The 16125-nt window shown below is 37.1% G+C and overlaps 1 protein-coding gene across 1 annotated transcript in view; it reads right to left on the reverse strand.

Annotated features, from left to right (window-relative positions):
- The window catches only part of AK9 (adenylate kinase 9), a 183559-nt gene that overhangs the window by 148495 nt on the left and 18939 nt on the right, over positions 1-16125 (reverse strand). Inside the window, exons 6-8 of the mRNA XM_011975968.1 lie at positions 13473-13585; positions 10151-10336; positions 5064-5192 (exon numbers count right to left, since the gene is read on the reverse strand). Coding sequence (XP_011831358.1) covers positions 5064-5192; positions 10151-10336; positions 13473-13585 — 428 coding nt within the window. The remainder of the gene's footprint in view (positions 1-5063; positions 5193-10150; positions 10337-13472; positions 13586-16125) is intronic.

Raw genomic sequence — 16125 nt, forward strand, 5'->3', positions numbered from 1 at the left:
CCTAATGTAAATGACGAGTTAATGGGTGCAGCACACCAACATGGCACATGTATACATATGTAACAAACCTGCATGTTGTGCACATGTACCCTAGAACTTAAAAGTATAATAAAAAATAAAAAAGAAAAAAGAATTTATGATATGATAATGATAACATTGGAAACATTCAAACATTTTTCTTTGGGCTCTAATTGTATCTGACTCCGCATTTATATGTTTTCTTCTTTATTCTAGTAAATTGACTTCTTTTCTATAGTTTTTCAGGTTACATCCACAAGGAAAAATTTAGCTTTTTTCCTCCTGAAGTTTCCAATTTTGGGGGTAATTTTAAGCATAAATATAAACATAATCAAATATGAAACAAATGAAAATGAGATCCACAAATGTGGGATTAGCAATTCACTTTGTTACCATCTTTATCAACTTTAGCAACTTGATTGTGGAGGACATTTTCTGACTTTGTTTTGGCTTCTTCAGTGTCCACTAAAGAGCTGCCTCTAGGGTACTTTAAGTACCCTAGAACTTAAAGTATAATTAAAAAAAAAAAAAGAATTTCAAGCCAGAAAAAAAAAGATGCAACGTATTTTTATTATTTTAAGACACTTTTTTTCTTATGGAATTTTTTTTTAAACCCAGAAAAGTAGAAATTGATCTCTCATCCAGCCCCCAAAGGTAACTACTATTACTGTTTTCCTCCCATCTTTCAGGCCATGAAAAATTGTTTTGCAAGTTCAAAATCATAATGGAGCTTACTTTTTCACTTAACATTATAACTAACCTTCCCCTATACTTTTTATAAGATCACTGTCAATGTAACATTTTAGTGGTTTTATAAGATTATGTACTGTGGATATAGCACTATTTAATATTCCTCTGCTGTTTGACATTTAGGTATGTTATAATACTTTATTAGTTATTTTCAAGCATTTCTTTTTATGGAAGTTTTAAAAATTACTTTCTTCTTTAATAATTACCAAAATAACATGTACTAACTGTAACCAGTGAAGGAATGCAAAAAAGTACATAGAAACAGTTAACACAACTTCTCCCTACTCCTCCATGCTGCCCGCCCAACCTGGTGGGTTTCTTTACATAAGCATTCACCTCATTGATATAAATATACGCACACATATAAATGTTCAGTAACAGAGAACATGCATCCTTTGGTATATCCTCATATATTGGATATATGGGCCAGATTTTTAAAAGTAGGGTTTTTTTTTTGTTTTTTTTTTGACATGGAGTTTCACTGTTGCCCAGGCTGGACTGCAGTGGCGCGATCTTGGCTCACTGCAACCTCTGCCCCCCTGGCTCAAGCGAGTCTCCTGCCTCAGCCTCCCGAGTAGCCGGGATTATAGGCGCCCACCACCAGGCCCAGCTGATTTTTGTATTTTTAGTAGAGAGGAGGTTTCACCATGTTGGCCAGGCTGGTCTCGAACTCTTGACTTCAGGTGATCCACCCATCTCAGCCTCCCTAAGTATTGGGATTACAGGCGTGAGCCACCATGCCTGGCAAAAGTAGGTTTTAATATTAATATACGTAGGTATAGCCAGTTGGTTTTCCAAAGGTGGTGGCAATTCAAAGCCCTAACCAGCAATGTATGAGAAGGTTCATTTCTTCTTGCCACCATTGGCTATTTTAGCTTTTAAATTTCTGCCAAATTGAGTTAAAAGATGGAATCAGTTTATTTTACTTTTTATTCCTGTGGCGAGGTTCAGCATTCAGATATGCATCTCTGTAAACTGCCTTATCATAACCTCTATGCATTTTTCTATCGGATTGTTTCTTTTCTCTGACACTCATGGAAAGTTTTTAACCCTTATCTGGCATGTGGATTGCAAATATTTTACCTTACCATGATTTATCTTTTGAATGTATTTATGGCATCGTCAGCAAGATAAAATATTTTAATAATCAATATATATTTTCATTACTTGTAGACTTCCTTTCTTGTTTAAATTAGATTTTCTTCTCTCTCTCTCTCTCTCTATTTTTCTCTTTCTCTCCTTCTTTCTTGTGGAGACAGGGTTTCACCATGGTTTTTGCCATGATGCCCAGTCTGGTCTTGAACTCTTGGGCTCAAGCGATCTGCCCGCCTTGGCCTCTCAAGTGTTGGGATTATAGGCATGAGCCACCACACGCAGCCTAAATTAGATTTTCTTTATCTCAAGATTCTATTAATATTCTTCTAAATTTTATTCTACTATTTGTTTTTATTTTTAATATTAAAATCCAATATCTACTGGATTTTATTTTTGTACATCAACAGTGTTGAATTCTGAGCTCTGTGTTCCTGGAAAGTAGGGATGGTTGAGAAATAAGACCCACCTCCATCCTTCCTCAAGGACTCAGATAAAGTCTGTCTCCATCTTTTCTCATGACTCAAGGATGGCTCCCTTGTTTATCTGCTTCCATTAAAATCCAGCTCGCTTCCATTTCTTTTAGAAGGTCCTTATTAATGAACATTCTCCTTATTGCAAGTTTGAACCAAATCATCTCTTTAATTATCCAGTGTTTTTTGTTTTTCACAATATTGTGCAAGGTTAGATTCTACATGTTTTCCTCTAGACTGACAACAGATTATACCAGCATTATTCACTTACCCATAAATAATCATGTTTTGAACAAGGCTTCACATCACATTGTTTTACACATATATATTTCTTTCTTTCTTTCTCTCTTTCTTTTTTGAGACAGAGTCTTGCTCTGTCGTCCAGGCTGGAGGCGCAATCTCAGCTTACTGCAACCTCTGTCTCCTGGGTTCAAGCAATTCTCCCGCCTCAGCCTCCCGAGTAGCTGGGATTACAGGTGTGCACCATCATGCCCGGCTGTTTTTTGGATTTTAGTAGAGATGGGGTTTCACCATGTTGCCCAGGCTGGTCTCAAACTCCCGAGCTCAGGTAATCCACCCCCCTCGGCCTCCCAAAGAGCTAGGATTACAGGCATGAGCCACCGCGCCCAGCCTGTTCTATATTTTTTACTGTTTCCTTAAGCTAGATTCAATCTTAAGAGTGAACTACTAAGTTGCAGAGTATCAACACTCTTAAGGAAATGGATACCTGCACCAGGAGCTGAGTGCAGTTTCAAAGACAGGCCCAAATGGGGACGTGGTGCTGGCTTAGCCCTGAAGCAGTGGGCAGAATGTATACCAGAAAGTGATGCAGCTCAGTTTGCTCCTGCTTGCTTTCCTTGTATCTCTTGGAGATACACTGAACTTTAGTGGTCTTGGTCTAAAAGCGAAGTAACATCTCAGCCAGGTCAGAGGAGATTAGAATTGTAGGGTCTTACACTTTATGGCTCTCCTCCCTCAACATATAAGGCAATTGCTTGGCTATTCAGCAAGTATCATCTAGGCCTAAAGTCTAGGTTCTTGGCTTTGAAATTCTGCTTTGTTGCACTAGGGCAATGAATTCTTATCTACATTTTGCTGCAGGGCCTAGATCTTTTCTACTTCTGGGTGTTTTTGTGGACAACCTGTCAAAGGATGGCCGTACAAATTCATATTTGGGGTATAAGAGTTCTTTACTATACCCTTGCTAGCATTAGGAATTTTTACTACCTGTTCAACTTTTAAATTTTGATCATGGATATGATATTTCATTACTTAGGTTAGCATTTCTTTATTATCAGTGAAGCTGAACATTTTTTCTACAGGCTTACCACTCTTCATTTTTGTTAATTGCTCATATTTGTTGTCCATTTATCTCAGGACAGAGTGAACTTACAGGCTTTTAAAAAATCATTTCTATGACCTTTTAATATATCAAAGCTTTAAATCTTTCATCATAGTTAATGTGAATATTTTTCCAGTTTATTGTCTTTTAGTTTGAGTGTGGTTTTATCTATTTAATTTCTGGAAGTTGTATATTTAATGAAATTGAAGCTATCATTCTTTTTCCTTTGTATCTTGTCATCTGTGTTGATCAACATTTGTTAAGCATTTACTGCTTGCCAGACTTTGGGCACTGCACTGGGCACCAGCAATGTGAGGAAATATAACCTGGTGCTTGTACTAAAAAGATAACCTCTGCATTTCCCCCCCGTAAATACAATTTTCTAATTTCTGAATCTGATTCTAATTTGGCTTTATTTCATACCCAGTGCCAGCCACTTAAGGAGTAGTCAGGATGCTTTTATTGAAGGAAGAAAGGATGTTATTGATAGTCATGTACTTCACGCTTCAGAAGCTACGTGTATAAGCCAGTGACAGGAGAGGTGGGGAGGAATAGAAGTCATACATATGAAAGCAATTAAGTGTGGTTCCCATTTTGGGGGATGGATGCTGAGAATGAAAATAATCCACTCATTTATCTTTAAAATAATATAAACATTGTGAGACAGCATGAAACACATTCTTTCGTTTCTCTATCATATGGGAACAGGCAATTGGAGGACTGTGTCTTATTTGTCTTCATAGTTCTGTTGCTTAGCATAGTGTCTGGCTAAATGTGCAAGTGCCATAAATGTTTGCTGACTAAATCTCTAACACAAATGATTATATTTGGTAGAGTCTTACCTGGACTTTTTACCATATAAAATATGCTTTTCACATACTTGTAATCTCAGTCATCATACTTTTAGAATACTATTTTAATTAAATCCTTCCTATTATATTATATAATGGTCTTACCAAGTTTACATATAATGGGATAACCATAGACCAATCAGCATCACAAATTCTACCTTTTAAACAAAAGGTGTACCTGAAGTGTACATTTGTTTTGATAAAGCTATAACTTACAGATTGAAAATGCTTTTGTAACATAGTCTTTTAACATGAATTTTCCAACCCCTATCCATAAAGGAATTTCCCCACTGGCTTTTGAAAAATGCAGTTCATTTGTCACTTTGCAGTAACAGAGTTGCTTTGTAAGAGTAAAATAATATTGTTCTGCGAAAACAGTCTTTGGGATGGAAGCCTTTTTCTAACAGCTTTCTACAAAGTTCAAGGGGAGAATCAGACAGATAATAATACATGGGGATGAAGACATGTGAAAGCTATTTAACCTGTGATGAAACACAAATATCAATATTCATTTTCAGTGATATATTTTGTTCTTACTTCTAAAGTTTGGAGAATTGTTTCCTTATAAAGCTTAACAATGTTTTCAACGTTTTCCAAATAATCTTCAGGCCTCTGAACTAGATGATGAAGAATTTCAGCCACCATCTGCATTTCGGCAATAAATGCCTAAATGGAAAAGAAGAGATTTCAAATATCTTTAGGTCAACGACTATTCAATTTACAAGCCATATTCCCTACTCCTTACACCTAGATACCATTTTGGGGTCAGAAGCAGGGGTAGGGGATGATTAGAGATTAAGGATTTTTATTTAAGAGCGTGGAAGACTCCTAGGGGGTCTTCATCAGATGGAATAAAGCTTTAAATTAACCTGGATATTTTCTCATGTCTGTTTGCTCCCCAATAAGTAGGGACAAGTAGGGGAAGAACATCAGATTTTTAGAGACAAAATAGAGAAATTAGATTTCCTGTGAACACCTGAGCTTGTAGTTCATTCATTCAAGTATTTATTGAGTGTCTTCTATGCATCAGGTGCTGTTCTAAGGATTTGGGATAGAACAGTGAACGAAACCAACTAACACCCTGGGCTCATAGCACTCACACACACTGCAGTTGAGGAAGGCAGCATAAACAAGTACACAAATAAACATATAACATATTAGGTGGTGGTAAGTACTAGAAAGAAAAATAAAGCAGGGTAGCATGGATGAAGAGTGGTGGGAGAAGATGCTATTTACGTCAAGTGGTCATGAAAGGGTTATCTGAAGAAATGGAATTTGAGTTGAAATCTGAAGGAAATGAGGGAGAGAGAACTGCCACACAAGTTTCTAGAGAAAGAACATTTTAAGGCAGAGGCAACAGTGTTCCATATCATATTTATGATGCTAATTATTCATTCTTTCCCATTTTTATCAATGTATACATATACATATTTTACTTGAGCCATATTCTCTATATAAGCCATTTTATAACCTGTTTTAAGGATTATTTTAATGGTCAAATAATATATTAATTTCCTTGAATGTACAATTATTTAATTACTCTATAGTTGGACAACAATATTTCAGGCTTTTCACAATTACAAATAATATTGCAATAAGTAGCTTTGTAAATAAATCTTTATATGGCTAATATTTTCCCTTAGAATAATTCCTACAAGTAGAATTACTGGACCAAAGGTTATACATTTCAAAGTGGCTCAATACACATCTTTTCCGAAAGATGCTACCATTCTTTTCTCCCTAGCAGAGGGCTTTGCTAGCACGCTGGCATTCATTCATTCGTGATTACACAGCTTTGTATTAAGTACCCACTATCAGGCACTGGAGACAGTCCCTGCTGCATAGAGTTTTCATTCAGTGGGGCAGACAGATAATAAGCAAGTAAAAAAGTAACATAATTTCAGAAAGTGATAAGTGCTATGAGGAAAATAAAACAGAGCAAGGGGCTAGACTTATGCTATTCAGCATGGAAGTTATTAGCCACGTTTCCCCATTGAGCACTTGAAATTTGGCAAGTGCGATTGGAATGTGCTGTAAATATAAAATACATACCAGATTTCAAAAACTTAGATGAAAATAGAACATGTCATTCTCAGAATGTTTATGTTGATTATAAGTTGAAATAAATTTTTTTGATATATTTAATTAAATAAACTATATTATTCAAATGGCTTTCACTTGTTTATATTGATTATAAGTTGAAATAAAATTTTTGGATATATTCAATTAAATAAAATACATTATTCAAATGACTTTCACTTGTTTCTTTTTGCTTTTAAAAAGCATGACTACTAGCACATTTAAAATCACTTATGACTAGCAGTACATTTCTATTGCACAGCGCTAGGTTAGAGAGTTGCTTGCTGGAGGGTCTCTGAGGATGTAATACCTGGGGTGAGACCAGGATGAGTAGAAGGAATAGCCATGTGAAGATGAATTGAAGAGTGTTGTAGGCAGAGGAGAGAGGAAACAGTAAATGCAAAGGCGTGAAGCTGAAATGAGCTTAGCACAGTTGAAGACGACTAGCTAGAAGGCTAATGTGGCTGGAATACAATGAGTAGGCAGAATTGAGATCAGAGAGGCTGGGTTCATGGCTTTGTAAGCCACATGAGGGTGTTTGGATTTTAATCTAAAGGCAATGGAAAGTCACTGAGGGTTATTTATATACATTTTTAAATGAGTCTGGCTTCTGTAACAAGTGGAATGGGATAGGGAGGGTTGAGGAGAACAAAAGCCAAGAGAACATTTACAATGCTGTTGTAGCAATTCGAGGACAGTGCTTCGATTTGTGTGTATGTAGGATGAATACACCTTCATGTTGGCCATCGATCTCAGCAGGTAGCAGGTCTGCTCATCTAACTTCTGAACATGGCTGTGTCACTAGGCAGAGATCATGCAAACCAGACCCCAGAGGCTGAGTCTAGTCTAAGGATATAAACTGATCATCTCCCACAGCACTGGCCAGCATTGTGTTGTAAACATTTCAGACTAATTGCCACTCCCATCTATTTTAAAACGTGTTTTTGGCTTCCCTGGAAAAAATGGCCTCCCTGGTAAAAATGGGCCAGCATTTCCACATGGCAACAGTTGGCTGGGCTGGAGCCAAGAGGCAGTTGTCCTCTGAAGAGCATGAAACTTTCTGCAGAAATGGAGACGTTCCATAGCTCCACTGTCCACAGCCATACTTGGCCAATGAGCACTTGAAATGTGGCTAGAGATACTAAGTAACTAAATTTTAAACTTAATGTAATTTTAATTAATTTCAATTTAAATAGCCATGTGAGGCTAGTGGCTATCATACTGCACAATGCAGTGTTAGCCTACCCCAATCCTCCCTCTTCCCAATTATGTAATCCATGGCCGATATCACCAATGGATATAACCTACCTGACCCCTAAAATTAAGTGAGTTGTGACCCCTGTATCTCACCATTTGAGGGCTACATTGGCTTTGATTTCAGATGTTATGTTTTATTTATGCTAAAGTGGCACACTTTATTCCTACTTGCTATGAGGCTTTCCTTTATTTGAAAAAATCTGGAATTCATGCTGGTTACTATCTAACGCCTTATTTACATGGGTGAGATTATGTTTTTAAATGGGCTTTATTATGTTAACACTTTTTAAAAATTGAATACCCATTTCAAAGATTTATCTAACCCATTAATTAGGGGACCAGTAGAATGGCAAGGTGAAAGTAGTTCTTATCTCTGAAATAATATTGCAAAGTTAGATACAAGGCTGCTTAATGTCCCATAGGACAATAAAGCTGTAACTTTTGGGGGTTATCTTTTTCTACTGGAGAAACAATTTGCAATGTGTCTATCTATAAATTAACATCTGACTTCACAGCATCTAGGCCCTAATAGAAATAATCAATCACAGGCATATTTCACTAGGGCAGGTATTGGCCAACTATGGCCCTTCCCACCCTAGTGGGTCATATCCAGACCATCACCTATTAATACATTTCTTAATATCAATTTTTCTTGTCAAGTCATGGTAAAAGATTCTCTTTTAGCCCAAAACCTTAGAAGATAAAAATATTATTTTGATGCCCTATTGCTTATATTTAGTAGTATTTACTTTAGAATTGTCATAACAATGTGTACATGTGAAATTGGGCTACATATTTCTTTTCACATTCTCTCTTTGTCAGAGTTTGAAATCAGGGTTGTGTTAGCTTCACAAATTGAATGATGCCTGGTTTACTTTGCTCCCCACATTATATTTAGTCCTTTATTGCTCTGATATGGTTTAAATGTTTGTCTCTTTCAAAGCTCATGCTGAAATTCCGTCCCCAATGTAGCAGTATTGAGAGGTAGGGTCTTTAAAAGGTGACTGAGTCATGAGGGCCCATGAAGGATTAATCCATTCATGGATTAATGGGTTAATGGATTAATTGGTTATTATGCGAGTAAGACTGGTGGTCTTATATGAAGAGGAAGAGAGACCTGAGCTAGCACACTAAGCCGCCTCACCATGTGATGCGCCACCACCTCGGGACTCTGCAGAGAGTCTCCACCTGCAAGAAGGCCCGCACCAGATGCGACTCCTCAACTTTAGACTTCTCAGCCTCCATAACTATAAGAAATAAATTCCTTTTCTTAAGGGAATGCTCAAACACTGTTGGTGGAGTTGTAAATTAGTTCATTCCCTGTTGAAAGCAGTTTGAAGATTTCTCAAATAATTGAAAACTGAATTATTCAACTCAGCAATCCCATTACAGGTCATATACCCAAAGGAAAATAAATTGTTCTACTAAAAAGACACTTACACTCTCATATTTATCGCACACTGTTCACAACAGCAAAGACATGGAATCAATCTAGGTGCCCATCAGTAGAGGACTGGATAAAGAAAATGTGGTACACATACACCATGGAATACTACACAGCCATAAAAAAGAACAAAATCATGTCCTTTGCAGTAACATGGATGCAGTTGGAGGCCATTATCAGAAACAGAAAACCAAATACTTCACGTTCTCACATGTAAGTGGGAGTTAAACACAGGGTATACATAGACATGAAGATGGGAACAATAGACACTGAGGACTCCAAAAAAGGAAAGGGAGGGAGAAAGGGAAGGGTTGAAAAAATCCTTGTTGTGTACTGTGTTCCCTATTTTGGTGATGGGTTCAGTGTAAGCCCAGACCTCAGCATCACACAATATATCCATACAACAAATCTGAACATGTACCCCCGAAGCTTAAAATAAAAAAAAAAAGTCATTCTTTATAAATTACCCAGTTTCAGGTATTCTGCTGTAGGTAACAGAAAACAGACTAAGAAATGCTCTAACTTCTTATTCTACCTTGCCTAGTGCTTGACACATAGTAGGTGACCAATAACTCCATCGTTATGAAATGAAGCACACTTGGTGTCAGAACATCAGAAATGTAGAGACACATCTACACTGACAGGAAGGCTGAACTTGACTTCAAGATTATCATCTCATAATCCTTGAAAACATGAAAGACTTTTGCTTATTTCCTCCAAACTCAATAAAAATGTAAAGAAAATGTGTAGCATCTGCTATTTCCTATTACCTATACCATCATTTAATTTAATTATAGCAATTTTTAAAAGTATAGTATATGGTAGTTACCTATTGAGATATTACCTCTTCTTCTTCTTGCTCTTCCTCCTCTTCCTCCTCTTCTCCTTTTCTGTCCTTTTGGGTTTCTTTCTTCTTTTTCCTCTGATTCTCAATGACTTCAGGATCCCACTGGTCTCTACTGTATATGTATCCCGTATTATTGTGCTGTCTTTGCCCAGAAATTCTCTGGCACAAATCATAGTCAGGACACTAAGAAACAACATTATTAAATCACTTAAAACATTTTGAATATGCTTTTAATTCCATGTGTATTTATTGAATATACTGTACAGTACATAAACCAAAAAATTCCCTTAAAACCTAAGCAAATGCAATGTTGTGACTGGCATTTTGCATCAGGTTTCATTACATGCCAAGAGAGGCTCAGACACTAATTTTATGCTATATGTTTTTATTTGTCCAAAATTAATACAGGTGGAAAAGTATTACAAGTCTTAAGATGAGGAAAGAGGATTGGAAAAGTAGAAAGAGTAGAGAAAGGGAATAGAAAATCAGTTAACTCTGCAAAGGTACACAGAATTCTATGATTAGCTTGAAAAGTTTAAGAATGGAACAAAATGGGGGGAATAGCCACATATTTCCAATTAAAAATATTGTTTATTTGTAATATTTACTATGACTTACAGCTTTATGGGTGAGGTATTTTATACAATGCCAGTCATAAATGGGACCTGAAAGATCATCTTTCTAGTTTAACATTTATATTTTGTAAATGAGAAAACCGAATCAAGGTAGTAAAAAAGCCAAAACCAAAGTCTACAAGTTTCTTGTTCCAAATTGCTTTCACATGTGCGATTTTACTGAATTCTCAACTAACCCTATAAGATAAGCAATCCAAATTATGATTAAAGCCATTCTGCAGGTCAGAGAAGTACAGCTCTGGCAGACTGAGAGACCAATCTCAGATAACAATGTCACATGGAGGAACTGCAACTTGGAACCAGGCCTTCTGATTGTAGTCCATGGTCTATGGTGCATTATTAATGATAATGATGGTTTGAGGCCGTAAATTGTGCTCTGAATGTTTTTCAAGATAAAAAAAAATCTGGATGGTTTTCTGAGGCAGTGATTCTGATACATGAGCATGTAACTCTATCTGGGGAGCTTATTAAATTGATCACAGCTCCTCTTGTCATTTATTAAGTTTGGAGTGAGGCTTGGATTCTTCAACAAGCATCCTCAGTGATTTTGATGCCGGCAGTTCATGTACCACACATTGAGAAACGAAGGAAGCCAGGAACGTTGGAACCTTCATTGCTCATTTTCTGATTTCTTCATGCCATCTCTAGGTGGAGATGGGATGGGTAATTATTGAGGTAGGACTTTTGTTAGGCTTCCTAATTTTTCACAAAAATTTTCAACCTACTCAGGTAATTTTTTTAAAACATCTGTTTTACAATCCAGGATACCCACCTTCTAGGACCTTAACAAGGACTATCTCCTTCAGCTGTCTCCCATTCTCATTTGTAGGAAGTGACTAATGAAAGTGTGAGCCTGAAGCATATGCCTCAGAGCAGAAGTGCTCAGTGTCACCTGGAGGGCTTTGCAACACCAATAGCTGGGCTCCATCTGACAGATTCTGGTTCTTAGTTCTAGGGCAGGGCCTGAAAATTTGCGTTTCTACCAAGCTTCCGGTTGCTGTTGCTCTGGGACCACTCTCTGATAACTACTGCTCTAGTAGATTGCTAGACTTTAACCAGGTTTTTGGTAGCACAGAATCCTTTAGAATATGATGAAAACCATAGATTTTTGCATCAGAAAAGTTCATATAGGCATAAAGTTTTATGTATAATTTCAAGAGGTGCATGAATGCTTAGGGATTCATGGATCTCGGGGTAAGAGCCTCTGCTCTAGAAATTCCAGGTTTATTCCCCAATAAGGCCAAACTATCCAAAAAGTGTGTGTTGCACTGAATTCTGTCTCACATTACGCCCTCTGGTGATACTCTGCTTACCCTGTAGAAATTGCCATAGGACACTTCACAATCACACTTATAACATGAATGGGGTTAAGGACTTTATTCACTACATTAAGCAGTCTCTTACATTAAGACCCATCTAAGGTATTTCTGTCATTCACAATGGCAATCTTGTTTTGCCTGAGGAATGACTTGTCTTCTCATGGACAATGTGAATTTTTTAACTGGTCACATTTCCCCTTTTACTTTAGTTCATCAAACCTAGAACCAAATTTATGACCCAAACTTAGTAACCATTGGGGTCTTCTGGCCTGTATATCTGTGTGCTCTCTCTCAATTAGATCTTAATTTCCTATTGAATCTGTCTTTTCCTCAGTTTAGTTTTTATATGTGGTTTAGTTTTATATGTGGTTTTCTCTCTTTTATGTCCACATTCACATGTGTGACATTCTCAAGTTCACTCGCAATTGTGACTGAGCCCTGGCCATGAGTGGTGGCTGGGGCTGCAGATTACACCACACTCAGAACTGCAAGGCCACCTCTCTCACACAGCTGACCCTGACACTCCACTGGGTCCCAGCATCTGAGCTGACAACCATCTCATTTATTTGAGCTGTCATAAACCCTGGCAAAGTATGGATACAAAGGTTATCATTCATTTTGACATAAACAAGAAGATACCACCTTACTAAATTGTTATCACAACCCCATGAGGCAGCTATTGTCATCTTTGTAAAAAGGAAATCAAGACTTCTAGATGTGATTGACCAAATTCTAACAATAAAAGAGAGAATTAGGAACAGGACCCAGCCTTAACTCATAATTAATATAGTAGTGTTCTTTAACATTCATACATTCATGCCATGTGTCTATTCTTTCATTTTATTAGTAAACTTACTAGGTGCCACTAGGTACCACATAGTATACTGGTTGATATTTATATGAACAAGACATGGTTCCTACCTTCAAGTAAGACAGAGACTAGGAGGAAAATGGATAATTATAATGTAGTAAGGTGAGTAACATGATAGGGAGGGAAAAGCACCACGAATGGTCATCAGAGAGAGATTTAACTCTCTTATGATAAGTAAGGTATGGAAGGGAGAGAAAGAAAGAGAGGTAGTGGAGCAGGGTAGTTGTCAGGGAAAGTTCTAAAGAGATGATGTCTTAACTGACTTTCAAAGGATGGCTATGATGAAGCCTGGTGAAGAGGCAAGAAGGTATCTCATGTGGATGGAGCTGTAGGAGCAAGAGGACAGAACGATGAGAAAGTATGACTCAGTTCCTGCGATTGATGCATAAGTTACTATCTCCATAACTACTTAAAAATGTTTAAAGCATTCCTTGAATTTAACTACTATCAAAAACAATGGTTTACTCTACTAGCAAAACAATTAATATCCTTACCTTTATATTGATTATAATATCAGGTTTCAAATTTAAGTTTTTAATTAATTCTATTTGCTGTAAGGTAGTCATGGCATCCTGTGAAAGTGATGGTATTTCAGTGATAATATAACCTGTAAAGTAAAACATAATTTTAAAATTTTATAAAATTATCAACATATGAGGGCATGGATTTACTACTTTATAAAATATCATTTATCATAAAGTCATCTGTAAAAATTTTAAATTAACACTTAAGGTGATTGTCACATGAAGTGTAACTATGAATAATGTTTTTCTGATGATAAATCACTGGGCTAGAAAGAGACATTTTTGAAAATTCCAAGTCAATTTATTTTAGACAGATGAGGTACCTAGGGAAGGAAATTTCATGCTAGTAATTACTTTAACTCATGTTAGGAAAGTTTACTCATATAAATGGTAAAGGTATATTATAGGAGTTGCATGCCATATCATTTTATTTCTCATATTAATATTTCATAGTATAGTAGAACACATGTATATAATGTTTGTGTAAGTTATGGGAGTAATAAAACACCCATGGACACACTATAATTTTCTGTTTTTTTAAACAGCCAATATAATTTTGGTTTAGTGCAGTTATTAGCTTGTATCCCCACCCAGAAATCTCAATCTTCTCACTGAAATTCACCCTGTTTACCATCATCATATTAATTTCCTTAATATATTTCTTTAATTATGTTATTGTCTTGCTCAAGAAACTTTTCTCTTATTTATAAAGTCTCAATTCCTTCAGTGGGAAATAAAACTTTCAGCTTATTTTTCTACATCTTTTCCTGGAAGAACAACAGACAAACTATGTTTATTCAGCCTTGGGTATTTGGCAGAAATTTTATGAAAAGCGAATCGAATGACCTTGTCACTTCAAGGACAAAAAGTGATAGCATTTGTTGCCAGTTATAACATTCAAGTGAAAATCTGAATTTCGAAAAACTTATATCCAACACCATAAGCTTTTCTTGGTGAGATTGGTGGTGACATTAACAAATGCGATTTTTTGATACTGTATAGTAAAATGTGTCAACATTTGGAAGATCTGTATAACTCAGTGAACCAACATTTTCCAAATGACCAATGCATGGTACCACAAAAATTAGGCATAGGTTATAGGCTCATTCCAAGTGCAAGATAGACCAATGGATTTTAATGTAACCAAGTTTTGAAAAGTTTACTGATAACAGTTTCAGATTCCACAATGCAACCAACCTTCAGGAAACTTCCACTTGTTGGGTTTTGATGTAGAATCAAGAATATCCACAATTATTCCAAAGGCTATTAAAATACTCCTCCCTTTCCAAGTATGTATCTGTGTGAAACTACATTTTCTTCATGTACTTCAGCAAAAGCAATATATTGCAACAGATTGAGCAGAAGCAGGTGTGAGAATCCAACTTTTCTTAAATCGGACATTGAAGAGATTGCGAAAATGTAAAGCAAAGCCACTCTTCTCCCTAATTTTTTGTTTTGAAAAATTATCTTTCATAAAATATGCAATTTATGTTAACAAGTCATGGTTTTATGATTTCTAAACAGATAAATATTTTTAAAGTCTCAGTTTTAATTTCTAATATGGTAAATATAAATACATATAGCCCATGTAGGCACAACCTCTTATGGAGCCTCAACAATTCTTATGAGTGTAAGGGAGTCTTGTGCCTCAAAAGTTTGAGAACCACTATCTTAATGCAATGCCTAGAATAGCATAATAAAAAAAGTTACTAAGCACCTGTTGATAGATGAGTGAATGAATGTATGTAAAACAAACTTAAAGTTCCTCACTTGAGAATACACTCATCACAATCTTTTATTTTTATTATTCATTTATTTATTTAGAGATGGAGTGTTGTTCTGTCACCCAGGCTGGAGGGCAGTGGTGTGATCTCGGCTCACTGCAACTTCCACCTCCCAAGTTCAAGTGACTCTCCTGCCTCGGCCTCCAGAGTAGCTGGGACTACAGGCGCACACTACCAAGCCCGGCTAATTTTTGTATTTTCAGTAGAGACAGGGTTTCACCATGTTGGCCAGGATGGTCTCCATGTCCTGACCTCGTGATCCACCCGCCTCCGCCTCCCAAAGTGCTGGGATTACAGGCATGAACCACCACGCCCGGCCGCAATCTTTCATTTTTAAAAAAGAAGACCAGGCCAGGCGTGGTGGCTCATGCCTGTAATCCCAGCACTTTGGGAGGCCGAGGAAGGCAGATCACAAGGTCAGGCGTTCGAGACCAGCCTGGCCAACATGACGAAACTCCATCTCCTCTAAAAAAAAATACAAAAATTGGCTGAGTGTGGTGGTAGGTGCCTGTAATCCCAGCTACTCGGGAGGCTGAGACAAGAGAATCACTTGAACCCGGGAGGCAGAGGTTGCAGTGAGCCGAGATCGCACCACTACACTCCAGACTGGGTGACAGAGTGAGACTCCATCTCAAAAAAAAAATAAAAATAAAAAAATTAAAAAAAAAAGGGCTGGGCGCGGTGGCTCAAGCCTGTAATCCTAGCACTTTGGGAGGCCGAGATGGGCAGATCACGAGGTCAGGAGATCGAGACCATCCTGACTAACGTGGTGAAACCCCGTCTCTACTAAAAAATACAAAAAACTAGCCGGGCGAGGTGGCGGGCGCCTGTAGTCCCAG

Source organism: Mandrillus leucophaeus, unplaced genomic scaffold, assembly GCF_000951045.1.
Source record: "Mandrillus leucophaeus isolate KB7577 unplaced genomic scaffold, Mleu.le_1.0 Scaffold160, whole genome shotgun sequence".
Lineage (NCBI taxonomy): Eukaryota > Metazoa > Chordata > Mammalia > Primates > Cercopithecidae > Mandrillus > Mandrillus leucophaeus.